The 24,897-nt window shown below is 32.7% G+C and overlaps 4 protein-coding genes across 5 annotated transcripts; 1 reads left to right on the top strand and 3 right to left on the bottom strand.

The window, feature by feature from the left end:
* Positions 1–328: 328 nt before the first annotated feature.
* LOC108221906 (thiamine phosphate phosphatase-like protein) lies at positions 329–8,014 on the bottom strand. 2 transcript variants are annotated; one of them, XM_017395764.2, is made up of 4 exons: positions 7,781–8,014; positions 5,640–5,761; positions 5,338–5,536; positions 329–900 (listed from the first exon to the last, which is right to left on the bottom strand). In XM_017395764.2, exons 1-4 carry the CDS (start codon positions 7,919–7,921, stop codon positions 592–594), a joined length of 771 nt encoding a protein of 256 aa, XP_017251253.1. In that variant the 5' UTR covers positions 7,922–8,014; the 3' UTR covers positions 329–591. The 2 variants fall into 2 exon arrangements, with proteins under 2 accessions (XP_017251253.1, XP_017251254.1); XM_017395765.2 differs by having other exon boundaries at positions 5,640–5,756; positions 7,781–7,991.
* Positions 8,015–12,100: 4,086 nt separating this feature from the next.
* Positions 12,101–15,040, bottom strand: LOC108221432 (protein FAR1-RELATED SEQUENCE 5-like). Its single transcript, XM_064093883.1, has 5 exons — positions 14,968–15,040; positions 14,048–14,858; positions 13,711–13,918; positions 12,519–13,076; positions 12,101–12,433 (listed from the first exon to the last, which is right to left on the bottom strand). The coding sequence occupies exons 1-5, from the start codon at positions 15,038–15,040 to the stop codon at positions 12,101–12,103; spliced, it is 1,983 nt and encodes a 660-aa protein (XP_063949953.1).
* A 2,849-nt stretch (positions 15,041–17,889) lies between these two features.
* Positions 17,890–19,317, top strand: LOC108222371 (aspartic proteinase nepenthesin-1). Its single transcript, XM_017396290.2, has one exon. The coding sequence runs from the start codon at positions 17,950–17,952 to the stop codon at positions 19,234–19,236; it is 1,287 nt and encodes a 428-aa protein (XP_017251779.1). The 5' UTR covers positions 17,890–17,949; the 3' UTR covers positions 19,237–19,317.
* A 719-nt stretch (positions 19,318–20,036) lies between these two features.
* LOC108220460 (lysM domain-containing GPI-anchored protein 1) lies at positions 20,037–23,163 on the bottom strand. The gene is made up of 5 exons (XM_017394238.2): positions 22,107–23,163; positions 21,686–21,803; positions 21,439–21,600; positions 21,302–21,333; positions 20,037–20,421 (listed from the first exon to the last, which is right to left on the bottom strand). The coding sequence occupies exons 1-5, from the start codon at positions 22,771–22,773 to the stop codon at positions 20,132–20,134; spliced, it is 1,269 nt and encodes a 422-aa protein (XP_017249727.2). The 5' UTR covers positions 22,774–23,163; the 3' UTR covers positions 20,037–20,131.
* Positions 23,164–24,897: the final 1,734 nt, after the last annotated feature.

Below are 24,897 nucleotides of genomic sequence, written 5' to 3'. Positions count from 1 at the left end.
TTCAAGTACTTGTTTGATATTTATGGCCACTTCAGTGACCATCTTGATACCGTTTTGAGTTCAGTGACCATCTTGATACCGTTTTGAGTTCAGTGACAAACTTGATACATTAAGCCCATTTCAGTGACCAACTTGATAATTAACCCAATTAAAATTAAGAGAGTAACTCCAATTAAAATTAAGAGAGTAACTCTTATCTTTTATTCGTGGAAATGCGCTGGCCAAAAAAAAATAGGACTCCCAGCCTTGTTGACTGTCTAGCCTCCTTGAACTCCAGAAATACTGGGTTTTGTTCAAGTATAAAGTTCGATATCTATTATTCATAAAAGAAAAAAAAATGGTTGATATTTATTAAACTAAGTCACTATGTTTCACGTCTTAAAATTCAAATCACAATGCACTCAATCAAATTGTAACACAGTGTAATTGTGATATTGCAATACTAAGTCACTATGATTTGTCCGGTTGTACTTTGAATCAATGGGACGAGCCTTTGAATTTATAGCTTGTCCGGTTGTACTTGTTCTTAAATCTTGACAAATCATCCCCCGACAATAAGTATTGCAATGTCACTGAAATAGCCTAATGTTTTCAATCAGATGACCTAGAAAGATGGCTACTTCTGCTACTTGGAGTTGTGATGCTAGTTTCAGCTTCAATAAGCCTGAGTAGGATTGCTTCAAGTTCCTCTCCATCATCCCATTCATGAATTTCGGCTTTGACAAGGGTTGAATTGTCGCAGATGAGTTTAGACAATGGAAAATTCTTTCTTGGCATCACATGGTCTCCTTCTCCAAGCTTCAAAGTTGGGCAGTAATCACCTTTCCCATCTCCAAGGTAGATAAACATATATTTCCCCTTGCTGGAACAAGAAGCTTGGATCTGCTCCATCACAAGACCCTACAGTGAAGCAATGGTTTTTGACTTTTTGTCAGTGTTATAGACAATGGCAGAGGATCCAAAGACAAACATGAAAATTAAATATAAAAGTTCAATAGATGCATGACAACAAGCTTAAGTTTCTAGATTTCTTCAGTACTACTACATAATAAAGGAGCACCAAACGGCAAGATGGTGGTAATTTCAATTGGAACATCTGCATCAGATCTTATGTAATGTACATGCAACGAGCATATACTTTGATGGAAATTTTCTTTACTCTGTAGGTTTATTTGCTTAACAAAAGATATTTATCACAATCACATGCCTAATTAAAGTGTTACTGGCAGTACAACATTTGCAGATGCATAAGAAAAGTTGTAAGATTTGACATGAAAACAGTCAAACAATAACCAAAACTTTTTGTTACAAAATCAAACTGACTGAACCTATATTTTAACTAAAGATCAGTGATTAAAAGTAAGAACTGATTCAAACTTGAACCAAACCACACAACTTACAATTTGCAAGATACTTAACTAGTACACATCAAAAATGGACATGCTTCTTTCATTTTTTGACTTTCTCTTTATTGGTATCGGTCAATTACAAACTCCTACAAGGTTCAATATCAAATTCTTGTTACCAGGAGAAGAGAGATAGCTACTAGGCTACAATTCACAATTTAGTGATAGTCTACAATATAACTCTCACTTTTAGTAGATCACAACTAAGATGTTGAAGTCGACATGAGTGCTACGAGGATAGCAACCAAAGTCATTAAGAATAGAACAGTTAAAATTCTACAAATAGACATTAAAAAATAGTAGTATAGTCTAGTCTATAAACAGACAGTATGCAGAAACCAAAGGAAGGTTCCTCAAAAATTTGAACGACGAGGATAATACTCTGCATGGGAAAGAGCCCATCTCCCCCAAATCGCATGCGTCTTTGGAAATTGATAATTAAAATTGTTTACTCCTTAACTGCTATTTCCCATTAAGTAGAAAACATTATCTAACAAATAAATCACCTAAAACATGTAAGGATTAAATCAGAAAGCAGTCGAGTGCCAGTTACCGCTTGCTAGACCAAAGTTCCTATCTTCTATGTAGTCTTCAGTATTTCTAATATCAACCATGTAACCACCTCACATAGAGAGGGCAACGGTGTTGGACTTTATGTAATACAAAATTTAGCATGAGGGGGAATCAAGATCAAAATGTTCAATAGAGACGCGCTCAATCAACCATTCTTTTTTGGCAAAAATAAAATAAAATTAACCATTCCTTCAATTCTTATAGTCAGGACGAAGGGTAATTCATTAGTTTAGGGTAAATGTCCTTTTGTCATAGGAATATAACTTTGACCACTAACAAGAACTGTAAACTTTGTATAAGCCTACAGTCAACTTCAGTTTGTGTCTAAGTTCTCAAATATAAACCCAGTATGGTTGGAAAATTGAACCTTCAAGATCTGGGCGAGCAATACGCCTGACCCCAAAAAATCCATGTATCTTTCTTTCTTCGATGTGAATTGGGGCTTTATTGCAATGAGAAAAAAGTAGCTAGTAAAAAACTTCCAGGAGATATTCTTGGTATTATAAATAATAAGCCGGGCCAACAGCAAAGTGCCCAGGTGATTCCCATTTGTCATTATTATTACAGACGCAGTCAAAACAAGCAGTTAGGAACAGCTGCTTAAAAGCTATTTTCGTGGCAACAGAGCGGTAGTTTGATTGCAGATTTTTAGCTTTTATTATGGCATATTTCCTGCTAATTGGTGCAGATTTTAGCTAGCTGTTAGAAGCAAAATTATTGCTAGTAGCCGCAGATTTTTAAAAATAACCCTTTTAGTAGTTGTTTCTTACATTCCTGATGCTTAGATTGAAGATTATGTATTCAAAGGTTCATAAGAAATAAGAAGGCAAGAAATATTTCCTCATCTATGTTCACATGATATCAGGAGTTCTCTGTCTAATTGAGCTCTCAGTGTTTTTTATATTTTATAAATCAACTAAACAAAACAGGGAAATGTAGAGAGAATAGAAAATGACATCCCTTAAAGGGCAAGAATTGGAATATATTTCAATCTACAAGGTCCTATACCTTGATCCAAAATGTAGATGTCACTTAGTTTCCACTATTACACGCAAATGTGAAACAGTACTCATCTAAGATATATGTTTAAAATACTTGATTTTCAATGGATGTGGAGGAATTAAAGTGAAGTTCTCCTTTCAAACTTGCAATCCATTTAGCCATCATAATGCTCCTCACTCAACTCATTTGTTATTCCATTTCATCCTTATCCGCTGTCTTCTGATTTCTTTCAGTTTTGTGCCATCTGTGTCTTAAAACTTCTTTTTTATTTTTTTATTTTAGTTGGAGGATGCATGATGCTTCAAAATTTAGTACCCTCAATTGAAATCTTCTCTGTGTAATTAATCACCCATTGCAGCTTAAACTTCTCAGAGTTTAGTACTTAAATTTGTGGGTCCACTAAATAAGGGTTAACAGTGCGATATATGTTCTAAATTCAGAGAATGAGGGAATCGCATATGTATAGTCTTATCACTATTTTCCTCTAAACCCAGTTGAAACAGCATAGGTGACCTTTTCTTACCCATGTAATTCCGGAATTCTATCAAAAGTCATGCATAAATGGACAGGCAAAAGTGTAATCCCGTCTACACTTATCTACTGTCTTGACTACAGGGTAAATGACTTAGCTAATTGAAATTTGTTGCAGTGATGACAATGATAGGTGAAACATACATTTAGTATTTTACTCTTTTACAGTTTTACCCCATTAACTTACAACTTGGCTCTCATCTTTTTTCCTACTTCTGTGGTAGTAAATATATTTTTGCCTATAGAAGGAATGGGACGAGACTCCTTAATTCGGTACATATGATCAATCTTACTATAGTTTTGTCAAACAAGATTGCAAGGTCAACCTCCAACAAGTTCTTTCGTTTTTTATAAATACTAGCCTTAAACCCGTGCGCAAAACGGGGAGTATATAATTTAAAATTTATCACTTATAATTTAATTTTAAAGAACATTTTATCAGTGGTTTAGTGATTCGAAATTTTGCACGAGGAATTGTATGATAATGTATTGAAGTTTGATTAGATATTAGTTAATCGATTGTTTATATTTTCTCTAAGATTTTTTGCTTTTAAAATGTTTTTTTATACCGTGAATTGGTAGTATAAACAATAAACATTTTTATAATCTATCCATAAATATTTTCCTAATATTAATATATTTTTATATGTTTTCTGATTAATTTAAAATCATATTTTTCATATTTTTTACTCTTTCATTTGTAAGGTAAAAGATACTCCCTCCATCCCCTCAATTGTTTACATCGGGGGACGAGAGCTCGGCACGCATTCTAATGCTCTAATAAAATATAGTTAGATAAATTATTTCTTCTGAACATATATTTACTATCTAAATTTTTATACAAAAAAAAAAAAGAAAAATTTCAGAAAAAAGTTATGGAACTATGTTTTATATGCGCCTTAAAATACGTGTCGAGCAATGCAATTATTTATCAAGTATTAGCAACATGTTTCTATTGGAGTAAAACACGTTAGAGTTAAAAAAATTACACGATAGTTCGTGTTTGTCTTGGAGTGGAATATATTAGAGTTCAGAAGAGTAACATGATGGTTCATGTTTGTCTTTAAGAGTAGAACACATTAGAATTAAGAATCTACTGGAGTAAAACACGTTAGAGTTAAAAAAATTACACGATAGTTCGTGTTTGTCTTGGAGTGGAATATATTAGAGTTCAGAAGAGTTACATGATGGTTCATGTTTGTCTTTAAGAGTAGAACACATTAGAATTAAGAAGAGACATGTAGATTTGTCTCTCATTGTTTATATAATTTCTATGTTACTCGGACTCGACTAGAAGTGTCCGACATTAATACATGTCCATGGGACAATCTTCGTAATATTTTAAAAATGTAAACATTTTTTGCCTAAAATAAGTGTCTGAGTCCAAGTGTCCGTCCGAGTGTCGAGTTTTTGACACGGGTATTTGAAGACAAAATGAAGAGTCCGAGTAAAATAGTATAATTTTTTATTTGTTTTTATAAAAAGGCATAGAATAGGGTAATTGGGTAATTTAGTGATAACAAAAAATATCTATCCAAACCACTACTACGAATTATCCCTATTTTATCGGTTATTATAGTTTAGTATAGATGCGCCATTTTGTACCAAATGCCAATCAATGACAACAAACATGAAAAAAACAATAGATAGACTACAATCTTATGAGTGTGGCCTTACTAAAACAATTTCTTAAAAAGGAATCAACAAATTTAATTTTTTACTGATCTAAAATTAATCAACTTAAATATACTGTATGTGATATCACTGGAACCATGTAAAGCACAAGAGACCACATATAAGGTATATAGCATTGAACAAAACATACCTTGCACAAGTTGGGAGGGCAAAGATTACAACTGTGAGGATTTGAGGAATCATTATATGGAGTGATCCCAAGCCTCCCATTTTCATCAACAAAGGTCGGATTCGTGATGATCTCTGAAAAAAGGTCAAGCACTCCATGATGCTTCAAGATTGTCTCAATGTAAAACTGGTTTGCATCACTCAATACCTTCATATCACATCTGAATTCCCGACATTATGTTGCACTATTAATTTCTGACCAAAGAAAGAGAAGTTGCATTATCTATATAATTAGACATTAAAAATAGAGCAGATGTACAATACCCAAGAGCATGGACAGATCTAATGGCTGCAACAATCCTTGGATGAACCGGAACCTGTTTCAAACACTGCACTATATCTTCAACAGTTTTGCCATTTGAGTGCAGCTCTTCCAACATTCTGTTCTAGAATAATATGTAAAACAAATGAAAATTTACCAAATAATGCATGTAAAATTTGACAATAACTTGTGAAATAAAGATACAAACATAACTTAAAGTATGGGTCGAAACATGTGAATACGGGTCTAATGAAAATTTGAGACAAGATAAATGTTAAGACAACCAGGGGCGGACCCACACATCAGAATATACCCGGGCTGGCTAATCAATATCCAAAGTAACTGAAATAAACATATTTCATTTTTCATTTAATAAAACTCATATTTCATTTATTTGCAAAAAAAAAAAAAAAAACTCATATTTCATTTGTAGTTATAATATATTCCAACTATTTATTTAAACTTTTATTTTAATTTTATTATATTTCAAGGTTTTCTAAAATTAGTGAACTTTTATAATATTTATTAAACTTACTCCCCCTGCAATTTTGATATATTTTTTCAAATCTATTATTTAACTACTCATTTTATTATTTGACGCTTGACTTTTGTAACACAATTTTAGATGCTTTGACTAAACTATAAAATTAATTATTTGTGACTATTTTTTTTTGTGAATTAAAATTTTGATTACATATTTTTGCTCATAAAAAGAAAATTTTAAAAATAATAAATATAGTTATCCGGTCAAATAACCTAAAGATGTGTGTTAAAGGTCAAAGTGTCAAATAAAAAAACAGAGTATTAACAGATATCGCAATCACCAATATTCTTACTTTTCTCCCTATTTTATATTCTCAAATTCTTTTCACCATATAAATAGAAAAAATCGTACCGATCGGAGGGTAAAATTGGACCAGACGGAGGGTAAAATATCTATGAATATCTTAAATTCAATAAAGAAGAATAATTTTTTCATATAAGATGAAATATGTAATATATATTTTTGACTAATTTATATAATAAAATATGATATAATATTGATTTGTTTACGATTTTACGTATACTTCTACAAAAATATTATAATGACGACATATTGACTAGTTATATATAAACCATAAACTAGAATCTTTGTTTATAAATAAAATTATACATATTTAGAATAAGATTTTCATAAGTAATATCAAGTGTGTATATTATATAATATGTAAGATGAATTACACAATAATCAAATAAAAAATTAAAAAAACATATTAAAGATCAGTATATCAGCCTAAATGAGAAGGGAAGAAAACAGTTTAATGTTTGGTTTATAGTTATAGTGTTGCACACACATGTGTACAACTATGGTTAATTCTTGTTTCCTTATGATTATTCATAGGACAATTCAACATATTTAACTACAGTCTACACGGGCTGAGCTCTTCCAATCAAGAAAATTATTATAGATATACTAGAAAATGGGAATGTTACCCGGGCTAAGACCAACCTTATCCCCTACGACAGTCCACCCATGAAGACAACTATATTGAACTACACTATGATTTCATTCCTGACTATATGGGAAAAAGTTCATCATGGATGAACTTTGTTCACTATTTATTTACGAAAGGATGTTCCTACCCTGACTATGATTCAATCATTGTACCCGAGTACAGAAGAAATGAAGACATAATCATTAAAAAAAAATATCTGGAATATCTTTAAAAGCAATATAGTGAGAGAAACACTATTTAAATAACGAAAAATCCAGCATCTTTTCAGCTTTTTAGCTCAAAAGCCGGTGAAAAACTTTTCGGTAAATTAAAAGCAGCTTTTTCGAAGAGCAGCTATTAGCATGTTTCTGGGAAAAACAGTTTTTCAGCTTTTGGGGAAGCTTTCATAAATTTCACTGTAAAATCAAGAATATTATTTAATTTCACTATCAAACCTCACAATTATTTTTTTAAAGTATAATTCAGCAAATATCAAAAAAATTAGCACAGTTGTTTTTAAAATCACTCCCAAACAGATCCTAATCAGAAAGAACAAACAACATCTTTGGTATAAAACTTAACTATTTCAGAGAAACAATCACAAATGAAAAGCAGAGGTAAGAGAGAGAGAGGGAGAGAAAGACAGAGAGAGGGGGGGAAAGAGAGACCATGAGTTCGTTCCAAGGAAGTGTGAGCCGGAGGTGATTGAAGAGATCGGTAAGACCCATTTGAACAATGACCCATCTGTCACTATCGTCCGAGATTATTGTCCGATCAAAGTCAAATATTATCACTTTCCCCTCCATCATCCCAGCCAAAACTAAACACCGAAACTATCCACAAAGGGCGGCCTGTACTTGTCACTGAAACTTTAAGCCACGATTTAGCACCCAGCGAGGCACGGCTTGTTTCGTTACTTATAATTTGTCTTTTAATCACGACCGTCTCATTTTAGTCGGTCATATTTGGTTTTGTACCGGTCAAATTAACTAAAGTTTAACTAAAATTTATTAATATTTTAGTAATTGATAAAATTATATATATATATATATATATATATATATATATATATCATCGGAAATAACTTTTAATCTATTTTAAGATGTAATTTTCAGTTTTTTAAAATAATGAAAGAGTGATTCATAATTTTTGGTCAAAATTTAGTCAATTTGACCAACAAAATAGAAATGTGGCAACTAAAATGAGACGGAAGGAGTAGTTGAGAACGTATATAAAAATTAAAAAGTAACTTTTTTTCTTGAAAGCAAAAATTAAAAAGTAATAAAAGGAATTTTCAATCGTATATCGTAAAACAAATATTTTGTACGATTATGTAAATTTTTAGTATATTGTCTTTATTTTGTTTTGTTGTTGTCGTAGATTTTATATTTTTCAATGTGTCTTCCGTGCAAATTAATTTTTATATTAATTTTTAATACAACTAATTCGATGTATATATATTAATTTTTAATTCTCTTATATTACTTCAAATATTACTACACAAATTTAATATAATCATTTTCATTGTACTTAACTTAAAATTTTAATTTAATTTTTATTTCAAACAAAAAAAGATATTAAAGAAAATTAAATAACTTTTTTAAAAGATTATATGATATTAAAATCTTGAAAATAAAGAATTATTGTGTTTTGTGAAAGAATAAACTTTTAGAATTAAAATTTATGTTAGCACAAAAATTTATTTCTACTGAGTCGTATAAATATCATATCTAAATATTACTACATAAACGGGTTAAACGGCGTTTTGGTCATTCAACTGATCAGAAACTTGCAATTGGGTCATCCAACTCAAAAAACTTTCAGTCACATCATTATACTCTTAAAAAATTTCATTCAGGTCATTAGCCGTTACACTCCGTTAAAAATTTGACGGAAAGCTGACTAAGCATCGTCACTTGGCTTAAATAAATCCACCGTGGCATGTACAATCAGCTGAAGCGACATTTTGGGCACTCAACTGCCTACAAACTTACAATCGGGTCATCAAACTCATAAAACTTTCATTTAGGTCACTTATCATAATATACGTAAAAAATTGAAGAAAAAAAAAGAATTAAAAACTATCATGCAGCACCATTTTTTCTCTCTTAAAATTTTTGAAACTTATTAACAAATGAAACAAATACACACACATAAAATCAATAGTTTCACCGACAAAAACTTAATATTTGTTTATCTCTTATCGTTTTATATATCTTAAGGCTATTTTGAAAAAACTCATTAAAAATTTGATGGACTTTTCCACAATGACCAAAAGATATATAACACGAGAATAGATTAATAAGTAAGAAGTTTCTGTGAAATTCCTTTTAATTTTTTTTTTCAATTTTTAAAGTTACCTAAATGAAAGTTTTTCGAGTTTGATAACCCAATTACAAGTTTGTAGTCAGTTGAGTAACCAAAATGCCACTTCAGCTGACTGTACATGCCACGGTGGATTTATTTAATCCAAGTCACGACGCATAGTGAGGTTTCCGTCAAAATTTTAACGGATGGTAACGGTGTGACGACTCGGATTTTTCAAAATTTATTTTGTTGTTTATTTTTGATTCTTTAGAAAATGCGGAATAAAATATTATTCTATTCTAGTTTAATAAATTTTAAAAGTACATGTTTAAATTATTTTTTCCGGTTCACTAGGGTATCGAAATTTTGTTGTCTGTTTTGAATTAAATACCATGTTAAATATATGAATTACTTGTTCTATGGTTTAAGTTTATCATCTGGATGTAACTTATGCTTGTGTGTATATTTGTTACTAATTGTTGTGTTGCTTTATAAATATTTATGATTTTCTTAAAAACGGACTTTAGGAAAATGAATTCCTGAAAATATGAAAGTGATTTCAAAAATCTTTTAATTATTTAATAATGATAATAAATATTTTTAGGAGTTTTTAAAATATTAAAAATCTTATTTCTGTAAGGTCATGTTTTTTTTAATTAGTTTCTAAACGCAGCTAACTTCTTAATTTTGTATAAATTTCGAAAATGCTCTATAAATCCTGAAACTTTTATTTTATTAGTTTTATAATATTCGGTAATTTATAAAATTAGTTTGGTAATTTTTTGAGAAAGTTTTATTGCGAGTTATCCCGTAAATCAACTAAATAGCGAGTGTTTGGATGATTATTCAGCTTAAAATAAAAGGTTCGTGGCAGCCAAAGGCCATAAAACAGTGTCCCGTATACTCCCCGTCTATTTAGTACTTCTTTTCTTATTTCTTTTTTCTTTCCTTTATGCTCAGCATCACCGTCTCTCTAATCTCTCACTCTCGTCTCTCTCCCTCTCCCAAATCACTCTCAATCTCACCTCTTTCCTCAATCAATCTCTCTCGTGTACTTGCTCTTTCTTCCTCCTGCCGTTGCTACAGCCGCCGGGTCTTTGCCGCCGCTTTCTCTTCCGGCCAGAACCACCACTGTGGCACCGCCTGTATCTTCCTCCTTCCGGCAACCACCATAGCCCTGCACCAGTTATAAATCAGTGGAATTGAAGACATTGACCGAGGCATTGATCGAGAAGTGATTGAAATGGGTATCCAGAATTAGCCAAGTAGTGTTGCAAGTTGAAGTAGGGCGGAGATTTGTTATAGATAAAAGCTTGTCAGAAGCTGACAGAATGGAATGATATGGCGGTATATAGTATTATTATAAATCTGAGCTAGACACCGGAGTTAAGGCAAGTACTTCTACCTTTCTCTCGCAATTTGGAAGCAAGTATTTCTACCCTACTCCTCTAGTACCTATAGATACTAAAACCTTCTTTATATCATGATTCAAATTATTTGCAATTACTTTCCTGTGAAGCATATCTAGTACTTTTAAATCTTTTGGTTGAACGGATAACACTTTTGGTATCGACTCTACACTATGATATGCATAAAGAAATTGTTTTAACAAAATGTTATTCTGGCTCTTGAATTACATGATGGAACTGCAGATTGTTTTAAAAATTAAACTATTGGGTTGTTTTTGCGTAAGAGGCTCGGGCACCGGCCCAGCGTGAAAGGTGGCTCCTTAAGCCCGGATTACCGGAATTCGTAATATTTGTCAACCTTGCTGAAAAAGCTTGGTTTATGGACTATAACATGACTGATCATCTGTTATAGCCAGGTGTCCAATTATTTTTAAAGCCCAATAAAATTGTGAATAGTTTAAAAAGAAGTTACCCTGCCTTCAAGAGATATTTGCTTATACATCCATTTCTGCAGTTTTAAATATTTTCACTTCTTTATTATGGCATTGCTGTACAACAAATATCAATTTCATTTTATTATTCTTGCTGAGCATTATTGCTCATTCTTGCTATTCCTTCTAACCCTTTTCAGCTAGGAATAAAGATGATTCACTTAAGACTAGGCAAGGATTGCAAGTGGTTGAGTTTCAAGCAGATGGACAGGTAGAGTATTCAGGATGATGTCATTAAGACTAGATGCAGTTGGAGTTCTGCAATTCAATTTAGTTGGAAATTAGATTTGTTTATTTGGTTATCAGCTACTCTTCTTATCGAGGTCTAGCTGATAATGTAGTTTAATTTGTAAATAAGATTTTATAGTTTTAGTTTCTGATTTCAATGCTATAGCTTGTATGCGATCCTGTTTTCAGGGGGTGAAATTAATTTTGAATTAAAAACCTTTTTTTTTTAAAAAAAAATATATCCAGGTTTAGAAATACTTGTTTTTACTTTCTTCCAAAAATACAGGTTTAAAATATTTTTCTTTTAATGGCTCAAAACTACAGGTTTTAAATTATTTTTATTTACACGTGGTACCAGATCTAGACCCCCGGATTTGAGGGATGTCACAGTTGGTATCAGAGCTACAGGTTATAAGTTATTGAAATCAGAATATAGTTTGTAATAATAGGTTTAATAAAAAGGATTACGTGGTGTAACCTCACATAGAGGTATCGTAAGACTATTTGGGGATAGTCTTTCTGAGTAGAATAAAATGGAGCTAGATGATTAAGTTTAAGTGGAGTAAGGTTCGAGGGAGTAAAGGGAATTAATTTGACCTTGGTCAGAGGATGCCTCACTAACGCAACTTTGGAAAATAAACCAACACTCCTGCAGCTTCTTTCTACGAGACTCTTCCCCAGATAATGGGTCTGAAATTTCTCCAAGCTCTAATGTTGAAAATCTCTCCACTGCTTTCTTTAGCCACCTATTCATAACATACTGCCTTGGTATTATGTGGATTCCACTAATACCTAAACAGAAAAATGCATGGCTACATAGGTATCCAACGCGTGTGAAAAGCTTACAAGAACACTCTAAATCGTGTGTTTCAAGATTTAGAGATACCTGTCAACAAATAAATAAATGATCGTTATGTGAACTAGATTAAAGGAGAGAAACATGAAGAATGCTTTGCAATATAAAGTTTTACCTCAAAACAATTTGATTTATTTTGAGGATCTTTTATGACAACTGTTTTGACTAAATCAACCATTTTCAAATCCATAATAGAGATATCTCCACTGCAGCCCATGATCTCCTCTTGTATCTTGTAGAACATTACCCTTGTGTAATGTTGTGCAGCATCTTTCTCGATTTCCTTGTTTGACAAGGTTCTAGGAACTATGTTGTCATAATGTGCAAGCTGCTTTTGTTGGTATCTCTGCCTTGAAATAGCACTGTCATAACATATATAAAATTCTGATAGTGTATCTCCTTTCTGTACGAAGTGGTTAAAGTAGAAATTTGAACTCTCTGATCTTGAAGTTGTTCTTAATAAACCCAACATTGGTTCGTCATTGAAGTATGCAGGTATCCATGAATGACGTATATCGTATAATTCGGTAAGCCATTTATTACCGGAAAGATTAAAATCTGATATGACTTCGTTCCAACCTTCCTCAAAATCTAACGGTGATGTATGGTCAGACCAAACAAACTTATTTAATCTGTCCATGAACGCAGACTCTGCGCAAAACAATGACCCTAGCTGCATAGTAACAATCAATATTACAAGTAAAAGTGAAAGTGATGCATTAAGAAAAACTACAGAATACACATTTGGTCCTTTGTTTAAGTTTGTAGAATAGCAAGTCTAGTAACATGAATCCTCAAAGATTCAATAAAGTTTTGTCCTAAACTATATTAGGATTCTTTACTAGATTTTAAATTTAGTTGAGTAAGTGAACCGCACGTAGATTTAAGTTATTTTAAGAGTTATATTTATTTTACTTTTTTGGAATTCTTTTCTGAATTCTTTTACTAACTTTTTAGTTGTGCTTGTTTTTTTTTTACTCATAAAAAATTTTTCACAACTACTGGATTCTAAGAAGTTACCCATTATGTTCATTTTTGTTTTCATTCCCATTCTATTGTTGTTGCTCTGGTTTTGTTTACAATTAGTATTCAAAAAATTACTATGTTTTCCTTCTATTTTTGATTCTAATATTTAATCTGTCCACATCTTCTTAATTAGGACTTATCCATGAAAGGAGATTCTGCGCAAAACAATGATTCTAGCTGCAGAATACAATATATCTTACATGTAAAAATTGAAACTGATGAACTAAGAATAGCTACAGAACACACAAATGGGCTTTTGTATTAGTTTGTATAATATTTACCTTTGATGGGAACTTCTTCATAATATGCCACATACAAAGCCTGTGTTTTACTAGTGGAAATACAGTCTCCAAAGCAACTTTCATTGCTGGGCATTGGTCTGTGATGATACATTTCGGTTCTCGTCCAAAAATGCTTTTCATAGTATTACATAGCCACTTGAAGCTTTCTGCAGATTCGCTCTCAAGCAAAGCACCAGCAAATGTAGTGCTTTTTCAATGGTTATCTATTCCAATCAAAGGTACAAAAACCATACCATACCTGGTCAAGAAAAAAACAAATTAATATTATCTCCTACATGACAATCCAGGATCTCTTGATAGGTGTTTTTGTTATTACTTGTTTGTCCTGTATGTTGCATCAAAGGATACAACATCTCCAAAAACTTCATAGCTTTTTCTGTTTATTCCGTCAGCCCAGAATAAACGCGTTAGATGGTTTGAAGAATCAGTTTCATATTCAAATTTGAATGCAGGATCAGAACTGCATTGGATATCATGAAACTTCTGTATAATCATATCAGCATCATGTATCCCTATTTTTTTTTTAACATCCCTCGAAAAATTTTTAAAATCCACTGTGGTTGCACCAACATTTTCATGAGAGCCTGTCATCGCTGAAACAATTCCATGTGCACGAGTGGCTCCTATATTCAGTTTTGATGCATCGAAAATAAAACTCTTGTGAAAATATGTAAGATTCCGATTGCAACGGAGAAACTGAGCACCATCCCTATCAGCAAATGAATGGTTGTGTTCTTCAATGAATCTCTTAAGAATGCAACTACCATTGCCCGCTATGTTGACACGTATCAATGCAGGACATAAACACTTAATAGATACGGTTTTTCTTGTTCGATGTTTGTGAGTCACAACTCCATCTTCAGATTTTCGTGAATCCTTTTCACTAGAACCTGATCTGGAGCAAACATAATATTTACTGATTGTATTCCCTGATCTGTCGTTTTTTTCAGCTGATTTTCTAATATCAAAACCACAAACTCGTCCGTATTCTTTGTAGAACTCGTAGACAGAATCCAAATCGTCGAAAGTCTGATTTAGAAATGGTCTCTTCGAAGGATCACACCGCGGAATAAATTCTTGTATAGTTTTTGACTGATCGTACACAGCTTCATCCTTGTCTTCCAGTACTAAAAGAATCAAAAACAAAACAAAAAGAAAATATGGTAGTTCAGAATACAAATGCTCTTGTATTGACCGATACGCAAAAAAAAAATGAAAAAGATTTACTGAACTTACGTTGGACGTGATCATCTAAAGGGTTGTGCACAGCTTTGTTCATAGTCTTAAGGTTGTCCACAGCTTTGTTCATCGTCTGTTATGTTTTGATAAGAGAAAGAAGATGAAAGAGTGCTTATTTTAGGTTGATTGCTTTGATTGCTTTAAAAAAGAACTGTAAAATGTTAAGAAACTTAAAAACAGCAAGAAAATCATTAAAAAGGGTAATAAAATGCTATTGATTATATATATTTTTTTGTACAAAAATACCCCTAGAATAATTAGATTTGATTGATTTTGTAAAGATATTATTTCAAAATAGAAATATATTAAGATTCTTAATCAACGGCAGATTTAGGAGTTCTCTCGGTTCTCTTGATAATATGAGTTCTCCCAGGATCTTACTCCAGTTTAAGTGTTTATAGTTATAGACATCACAATTCCTAATTCTAGTTCTTCCAGTCCATAGTATATTGACCAATTCAGAGTTATATCATTCTAAGAGGGTCGAAGTTAGACCTATCAGCAGAACCTTCAAGTTAGAACCAGTTGAGGTCGGGCTCGTAGTGATTCTCACACAGTCTAATATAACATTTATAGTATATGCCAAGTGTTGAGTATTATTTGGAGAGTTACCTTTTGATTCTTGTTAGAGATATCTAGAATTGGTGAAAGAATAGAGGTATTAACAAATTCGAGTTTAAAGCTTTGTATATAGTAAAGTAGTGAGCGTTAGAGCTACGTAAAGTTCGTGTTAGATTATTCGATCTAATACTTAAGTGAGTTAAGGCGTCAACGCTCTACGGTGATGATTATGTAAAGTTGGATAAGACTTCTGAGCGACAACGATATCAATGATGGGATTTTCAGAGGCTATTATGAGTCAACAATAATATATGCAAGTGGTCACTAGAACATCAAGGAGAATCATTGGAATCAAAACGAGTCATCAGAGGAATTGATCAATAAGACATCTGTGAGAATCCTGGCAATACCTTTCTCATTGTTGATTATATTGATTTCTTTCCCCATCAATGATTTGTTCTGACATCACGTTCTTAAAGATATTCGATAAAGAATATATTTTTCCCCTCACTTGAGTTCTCAAATGATACTTGTGCTTACTGTAACTCCTTTAGAATCTATTCAATTTTTATAATTTCGAATCCTTTTCATATTCTCTACTCTAACTGAGATGAACAACTCTATTTATAGGGGACACAAGGACTACTTGTCTGTGTGATAGGAGTTGGATGGGACGCCATCACTTGTGTGTGTTGTACATTACAAGAAGGTTAACTACCTTTAGTAGTGTCATAATATAGACACGCAACACCGAGTTCTTTAGATCATATTGATCTCTCAGTTATTCTTCTATTTCAATCATGTAACATTTGCTTCAATATATGAAATTTGTCATACTTTTAAATCTTCAAGATTCTTGTTATCTTTAACAGTTAGAGGTATGCCAACCGAGTTGCCAATATGAATTAAGACTTTGTAGTAGAAGGCACCAGGATGAAAGCGGATGACAATGCTGGTATACGGAAGCGATCAAGAAAAATTTATATCATAAAGAAAGTATTACGGATTATGGAGATCTTACGCTCTAGTTTGCTTTTCGCTGATTCCGAGGACGGAATCCTTTTAAGGGGGGTAGATTGTGACGACTCGGATTTTTCAAAATTTATTTTGTTGTTTATTTTTGATTCTTTAGAAAATGCGGAATAAAATATTATTCTATTCTAGTTTAATAAATTTTAAAAGTACATGTTTAAATTATTTTTTCTGGTTCACTAGGGTATCGAAATTTTGTTGTCTGTTTTGAATTAAATACCATGTTAAATATATGAATTACTTGTTCTATGATTTAAGTTTATCATCTGGATGTAACTTATGCTTGTGTGTATATTTGTTACTAATTGTTGTGTTGCTTTATAAATATTTATGATTTTCTTAAAAACGGACTTTAGGAAAATGAATTCCTGAAAATATGAAAGTGATTTCAAAAATCTTTTAATTATTTAATAATGATAATAAATATTTTTAGGAGTTTTTAAAATATTAAAAATCTTATTTCTGTAAGGTCATGTTTTTTTTAATTAGTTTCTAAACGCAGCTAACTTCTTAATTTTGTATAAATTTCGAAAATGCTCTATAAATCCTGAAACTTTTATTTTATTAGTTTTATAATATTCGGTAATTTATAAAATTAGTTTGGTAATTTTTTGAGAAAGTTTTATTGCGAGTTATCCCGTAAATCAACTAAATAGCGGGTGTTTGGATGATTATTCAGCTTAAAATAAAAGGTTCGTGGCAGCCAAAGGCCATAAAACAGTGTCCCGTATACTCCCCGTCTATTTAGTACTTCTTTTCTTATTTCTTTTTTCTTTCCTTTATGCTCAGCATCACCGTCTCTCTAATCTCTCACTCTCGTCTCTCTCCCTCTCCCAAATCACTCTCAATCTCACCTCTTTCCTCAATCAATCTCTCTCGTGTACTTGCTCGTGTAATTTTTAACGGAGGGTAACGGTCAGTGACCTGAATGAAAATTTTTAAGAATGTAATGATTTGACTGAAAGTTTTTTGAGTTGGATGACCCAATTGCAATTTTCCAATCAATTGGGTGACCAAAACGCCATTTTACATAGTTTGGTATTTTTTATTAAACGAATGTTTAATAACTTAAATCATTATATAAAATACAATGTGCGTTTATTGAACGCAGAATTGACTAACTGCGCAAAAGATTAAGTATACAAGACAAGTTGAGAATTACTGCAAGTCTTGGCGAAAAAAAATAAAAATAATTACTGCAAGTAAAAAATTACAGAAAATTAATTGTATATGTAAACATGCACTTAATACACACTTAATACCTCCTCTGTCTTTTTGTTTTCCTCCACTGTAATGCCCCTGGCCCTTTAGCCTTTCCACCTGCAGCTCCTCAGCTTATATATATACTCCTTTTCATAACAATGTAGCTACTATATGCTCTGAATCATGGCCTTTTCACCATTCCTTGTACTCATCACATTCCTTTTCCTCCTAACATCATCACTATCACTATCTTCCCCACCATTAAAAATCCATCTTACACACCTTCATTCCTCTCAAAACTACTCAAAACTCCAGCTCCTCCAACATGCACTTGCACGTAGCAAAGCCCGCGTGGAAAGGCTGTCGATGATGGCCACCATGCAGTCCCCTGTTTTTTCCGGCCAGGGGGAGTTCTTGATGAACATTTCTATTGGCACGCCACCTAAGCCATTCTCTGCTATACTTGACACAGGCAGTGATCTCATATGGACACAGTGTAGTCCATGCACCAAGTGTTTTGATCAGCCTACTCCAGTTTTCGACCCGAAAAACTCCTCTTCCTACTCTGCCATTCCTTGTTCTAGTCAATTATGCAAGGACATGAACATTTTTAGGTGTGATAATGGATGCAAGTATCTCTACACTTATGGTGATCAGTCATCTTCACAAGGCTACATGGCTATGGAGACTTTTACTTTTCTTGATTCGACGAATAGCAAACCCATGTCTGTCCCTAATATAGGGTTTGGATGTGGTGTCAACAATCAAGGATCAGGGTTCGGACAGGGCTCGGGTTTGGTTGGATTAGGCCGCGGTCCATTGTCACTCATTTCACAATTAGGGTTCAAAAAATTTTCATACTGTTTGACTTCAATTGGTGATAACAAAACAAGTAGCCTTCTTTTGGGGTCTCTGGCTGATTTCAACTATTCAACTAGCAGCAGTTATGCAAAATGGACTCCTCTGATACAGAGTTCCTATCAGCCTACTTTCTATTATCTTGATCTGCAGGGAATTAGTGTTGGAGAGACCCTGTTGCCTATATCAGATTCTTTGTTCAAGTTGCGAGAAGATGGTAGTGGGGGGATGATAATCGATTCTGGGACTACTATAAGTTATATCCAAGAAGATGCATTTGAGATGCTCAAGAAAGAGTTTAGTTCACAAATGATGCTCAGGGTCACGAAATCAGATTCTGGTGGGCTTGATCTGTGTTTCGATTTGCCAACGAATGATATATCTGAGATTAAGGTTCCCAAACTCAAGTTTCATTTTAAAGGTGTGGATTTGGAGTTGCCGGTTGAGAATTATATGATTGCTGATATCAATATGGGACTGGTGTGCTTAGGAATGGCAGCTTCAAATTCGATGTCTATACTGGGAAATGTGCAGCAGCAGAATTTCTTGGTTCTTCATGATCTTGAGACTGAGAGCTTATCATTTGTTCCAACTCAGTGTGATCAGTTGTAATAACTTATTTAAATAAGCTTCCACTGTAGTAATGTTACTCTTAAATAAGGACATGCAAGTGTCTTTCTAAATATGAAGCAATTTTCTGATGCATTTTGACATGTTATGATGCTATAACTAGTACTACTATTATCTCTGTCGTTTCATTGAAAATTTAACTATGATACAAGCCAACATAAGTGCAAAGAAGAACTCATGAGGCACAGGTTGGGGGGAAGAAGGTTACATAAGGATGCAAAGATCGAATTAAGATTAAAGAAGGCCTCTGTTGCATATCAATGGAGGCTTAATATTCAACTGCTTGAGAGTTTGAAACAAAAGTTCATGGCTTATGTATATGAATTGTACATTGAATTGAAAAATCTCCACTTACCTTTCATCTTTCATTCTCATACTGGATGCAAGAATTTGTAGAATGTCAAGCACCAGGATATATAATATCTATATTATATTTTACCATAATATTGCTCCCTTTACGCTAACATTCTCTGAATATTGAAACAACACTAGTGAAGCAAGAGATACCATCGAAGATCATTTACATCCTAAAACACCTAGAATAACGTTGATATAGAAGTTACTATTAGTTCTGATTATCAAGTACTCCTGCAAATGTGATATCAGAGATCCAATTGGCTAACATTTTTCAATTTTAACTGGAAAAAGAAACTTGGCCATCAGCCAACCATTTGCATCAAAAATAATCGCCATAACACATCAAAAGCAACTTCCCATCTCAAGGTACCAAAAACACAAATAGAAAAAAGGGAGACCTACAAATAGAAAAACGGGAAACAAACTGCAAAGGAAAAACTACTAGATGCGCTGCAATAATCGGGTTTACGCTGAGAACCAAAATAATATCCACATTTTACGTGATAATTAATCACCAATGTTACAATGAGTATGATGTCACTGCATATAAAAAGAAAGCCAATACTAATGCAAGCGGAATACGCGCAAAGTTATTCACTAAAGAGGGCGACCCAGAGTTGCTACCTGAGAAGCTTCCTGTTGGGCCATTTGCAGGAGGGTATCCTTGGACTGTCCCAGTTGAAGGCACCACGGTTTTTGGTATTGTTGCTCCAGGACCAGCAGATTGAATAGGTGAAGGTGCTGGAGAAAATAATGAGTCTGGGCCAACTACAGTAGGCGGAGCTATAAGTGGCGGAAAAACTTGGGGTCCTGTTTCATATACAAGAAACACACATCTACGATAAAAAACATAGTAGAATAAGCTTCATCATAGGTATACACATAAATAGTTCTTTTTAAGTGCTGTAATGGGTTTGTCTAGACAGATCCCAAATTTTTATACGCAGAAAATTTTGAAAGGAACATATGCAGTCAACAGCGATACAGCATTGTGCCTTTATATGATCACTCCAATAATAAAGCCGGAACATAAAAAATACAACATGCGTAAGATGTTTTTGACTCTATAAACATTAATACACTATAGTGAGACAGACAGGAAACAGTTTATGAGAATAATTATGAACTGGACTCTCAAAAACACTCTCTTCCGGTCAAACTTGAAAATTATAGCCCCTAATAATAAGTAATATAATTATATAAGTATAATTTTTTATTTTTTTTGAATAAGAATTATATAAGTATAATTATTATAATTACTTTTTAAGTATAACTAAACTATCTTCTTATAAGGTACTGTAAGTTTGGATACCCTTAATTTATTTTAATTACTTTAATTTTAGTAATGTATCTACTTGTAAGTTACACAGCTTTGATACTTTTATTAGTAGTATAGTACTTCTGATTTCTATGTAGAAACAAAAAAGTACTAGAGGGTACATTCAAAAAAGATAAGATTCAATTTTATAAAGTGATATTGCATCATCATAGCAAGTAACTGAAGTTAGTACAGTTCCTATTTCTCAGAATTGAACTAATAAGTCAATTTTAATTTACTTTTACCTTTTACACAACTAGGCCAAAATATTACTTTTTAAGTAATTTTTATCTTTTAGGTTACTTTTAAGCTTAGACAAACACCCCCACATATTACCATTAAGAAAGGGAGTAGCAGTTTTCAATCTCTTACCTGGGCATCGAGGTTGCAGGGATGCAGACAATCTGCAGAGAAGATGCAAAATAATTAAGAGAAGCATAAAAATGCTGAATAACAAATACTGCGTGTGAGAGAATTTGGCATGCTTGTAATATATTTTGAAGTCATACATAGTGATAATGGTTCCGTTGACAAATCCCCCGTAATTACAAGAAGTAACATTGCAGCCAGCACTACTCTGTTGCATTGTAATGTTTCCAAGCATAAGATTGCTGTTTTTGCATTGCATGCTAGAACAGGAAACCGCCAAAGAAGCTGGCATGCAGTATAAACTGCAACAAAATCGTGGTCAAATCCAATAACACAAGTCAACCATAGAAAAAGAAGTCACTTTCCAAAAATAAAAAACGCCCGTACTTCTTACTCCCGGAGACGCAACTGCATTGCACACAATGGCCTGCAGTTATGGCATAACTTCCATTTGGCACCGTCAGGGCATAATCCGAGGCATATCTTGGAAAGTCAGATGGACAAGCTGAAAACATTACAGCTTGCTTTTAAGAAAATTATCAACTAGGCAGAATATAGTGAAACAAACAACTGAAAAGTCTTTGGCTTACCCCAAGAAGGCACAACATATATGCAAGGAATTTACACAAAACATTATTACAAGTAATTATTATCATGTGTATTGCAGTTTACTATTATGGCTCTTCCAAAGAATCTTACTAAATTATTGAGCAACCACAAAAGAAACTCGAAAGAGGCCAAATCTAATACTAATAATCAAATCAGTTCTAACATTCTATACAATTTACAAACAAAGGCATAAGCTCACCTGAAAGTGGTATAGCAAGAATATCACCATCCTTAATATCCGGACCGCCCATTGCATTGACAGTCATTAAATCAGTAATGGTAGTTGAATACCTAGATGCAATACTCGACAATGTATCCACAGTTCTCACCACATAAGACATGTAAATAGCAGGCAAATAATTATCAGTGCCATTAAAACAAGTACAAGGCAAAGGAACAACAAGGGTCTCACCGACATCAAGCAGGGAGGGATCAGACACAGAATTACTATTAGCCTCTCTGAGTTGATCAGCAGACACAAGACCCCCATAAATGGAATCAGCAATAAGCGAAAGAGTGTCCAAAGGCCTAGTCTTGTAACGCGTGGAAACAGATTTTCGAATACCATCAACACAAGAACATATAATGGGGATTTTGAGGAAGAGCTGAGAGGGGAGGATGTGGTTCTCAACATCTGGGTAAGAAATGTCAATGGCATTGGCTGTGAGGAGATATATTGGGTCAATTTGGAAGAGAGAAGCCACCTCAGAGACTTTGAGGTCTGTGTACAAAGTGTAGCCAAGTAAAGAGTTGCAAGAATCTGAGGTTGAGCAAGGCTCAATAGTGGACTTGGGGGTTATACAAGGTAAATTAAACAGAAACAACATAGTGGGAAAAAAGAGAAAGATGGGATTTTTATTAGCCATTTTGAGAAGCTTTTTTTGAGAAATGAAGTCTTGGAAAGATTGATGGGAAAGGAAAGAAAGTTCTTCTTCTTCTTTTTGTTTTGTTCTTCCTTGTCTGGACAAAGTTTTGGCATGTTTAGCTAAAGAGTGAAGAAGACTGGGGTGAGAAATTCATAACTGGGGTTTGGTATAAGTCCAACAACACTGAAACTTTAAAAAGATTTGTGTGGGGAAAAATATAATCTTTCTGAAGAAAATGTTGAAAGGAGTTTTCTAGGGTTTCAGGGGTCCATTCGATTTCTTCCTCCTTTTTATCAGTGATTCTATCAACTTAAAACTTATGCCTAGTGGCTTTATTAAGGTTTAGGAAAGGTAGAAACTTGGTGAGTTGATTAATCAAGAAGATAGAAATGAAAAGTAATGTGGGTGGGAAAACAGAGTAATATACTAGGAGTACTTCTGAGTTCTAAAGTACAATAATTTACTGTTTCTCTCCCTCTCATTTCTTTACGGTTACTATTTTGGGATGTTGTTCTCATTTTTTTACGTTACTATAAATAATAAGTTTTTACCATCATTACATCCACTATCTTCTCACATTTAACAATAAAAACTAATATTACACCCACTACTTTCCTCCACTATCTCTAATCTATTATTAGATATTGATAGGTCCCACCATTTTACTCATTTTTTTCATACATTATCTTGGTTTCCGTGTCTCCCTCCAATAGTCCAATATAAACAATTGAGGGGGACGGAGAAAGTAATTTTCAGTTGTGACTACAGTATGCTTCTGGATTACGGTCAATGTGCATAGGTGTGCCTATTTGACCAAACAACCTATATTAAAACCCTAAAAATGTTGTGGCACAGAGATTTGAAAATCAGTCCAACAATATCATCTCCAAAAATCTCCTCATTTACGCACTTAACTTAAAATTTGAGAAGGAAATAAAAAAATTGCTTCAAAAGACTCTTAGGTGACTATTTAAATTACTAAGAGCATTCACAATGGGTTCCCCTTCCCCATCCCCAAAATCATACTAAAAATAGTAAATCTCTAAAATTATCTTCAAATTTTATTTATCTTCTAAAAATTTTCTACATCCCAATCCCCATCCTCATCTATATATTCTTTTTAATTAATTCTTTCTCTCTCTTCTCTTTACAACATTATTCACAAACTATTATTCTTTAGTTTCTCACTCCTCTATCACATATTAAATTTATATAAAATATGAAATGGGGCCGTTTGACTTAACTTAAAAAAGTAACTTATTGCTTGAAATAAAGAATTAGATTATAATTAATAAGTGAACTTGACTTATAAGTTATTAAAAGTGTTTGGATAACTTTTTCTTATAAGTCAATTGAGTGTTTGGTAATTTAAATTTATAAATTTAAAAAAATTCAAATTATTAAAATAAAAAACCTTTATTAATAAATAAAGTTTATTATATATTAAATTTTTTAAAACTTCATAACAAATGTAAATCATTGAAAAAGCTCAAAAAAAACTAGCATTTCTAACTTCCGGCTTCTGACTTAAAAAACCCAAAAAAGCACTTCTGCTTATTTTTGCCAAACACTACGTAAAAAATAGAAGCTGCTCAAAGTGCTAAAAAAAGCTTGGAAGCCCTTATAAAAAACTTAGCCAAACACCTAATTTAAAAATCAAACTCCTAGTAATTTAATATAAAATTAAGAGTGCCAACTCCAACAATGCTCTTTTTGTATTCGCTCTTAACTTATATTTTATTCATAATTGAATTCAAACATTTGTTGTGACGACCCGGATTTTAGAAATTATTTTATATTTTGTATTCATGATTTTATAGAAAAGGAGGAATAAAATTTTATATTTTATTCTAGTTTGATGAGTTTGTAAAATTATTTATTTAATTACTTTCTGGGTCAGTGGGATATCGAATATTTATGTTAATATGTGGGTAATAAATATTATGTGCAAGTTATGTGAAATGATGTGATTATGTGATTTGTTAGATGCATTTATGTTGTTGTTCCTCGTGTGATTTTATTAAAATCAGGATTTTCTTATTCAAATTATCTTTTAAATCTGAAAATTTAATTGGTATTTATTTGTATCAATTATATTACTGGATTTAAATTAGAAAAATATCC

Source organism: Daucus carota, chromosome 5, assembly GCF_001625215.2.
Source record: "Daucus carota subsp. sativus chromosome 5, DH1 v3.0, whole genome shotgun sequence".
Classification (NCBI taxonomy): Eukaryota; Viridiplantae; Streptophyta; class Magnoliopsida; order Apiales; family Apiaceae; genus Daucus; species Daucus carota.
The sequence above is the reverse complement of the archived record's forward strand: the minus strand, read 5'-3'. Positions and strand labels throughout refer to the sequence as shown.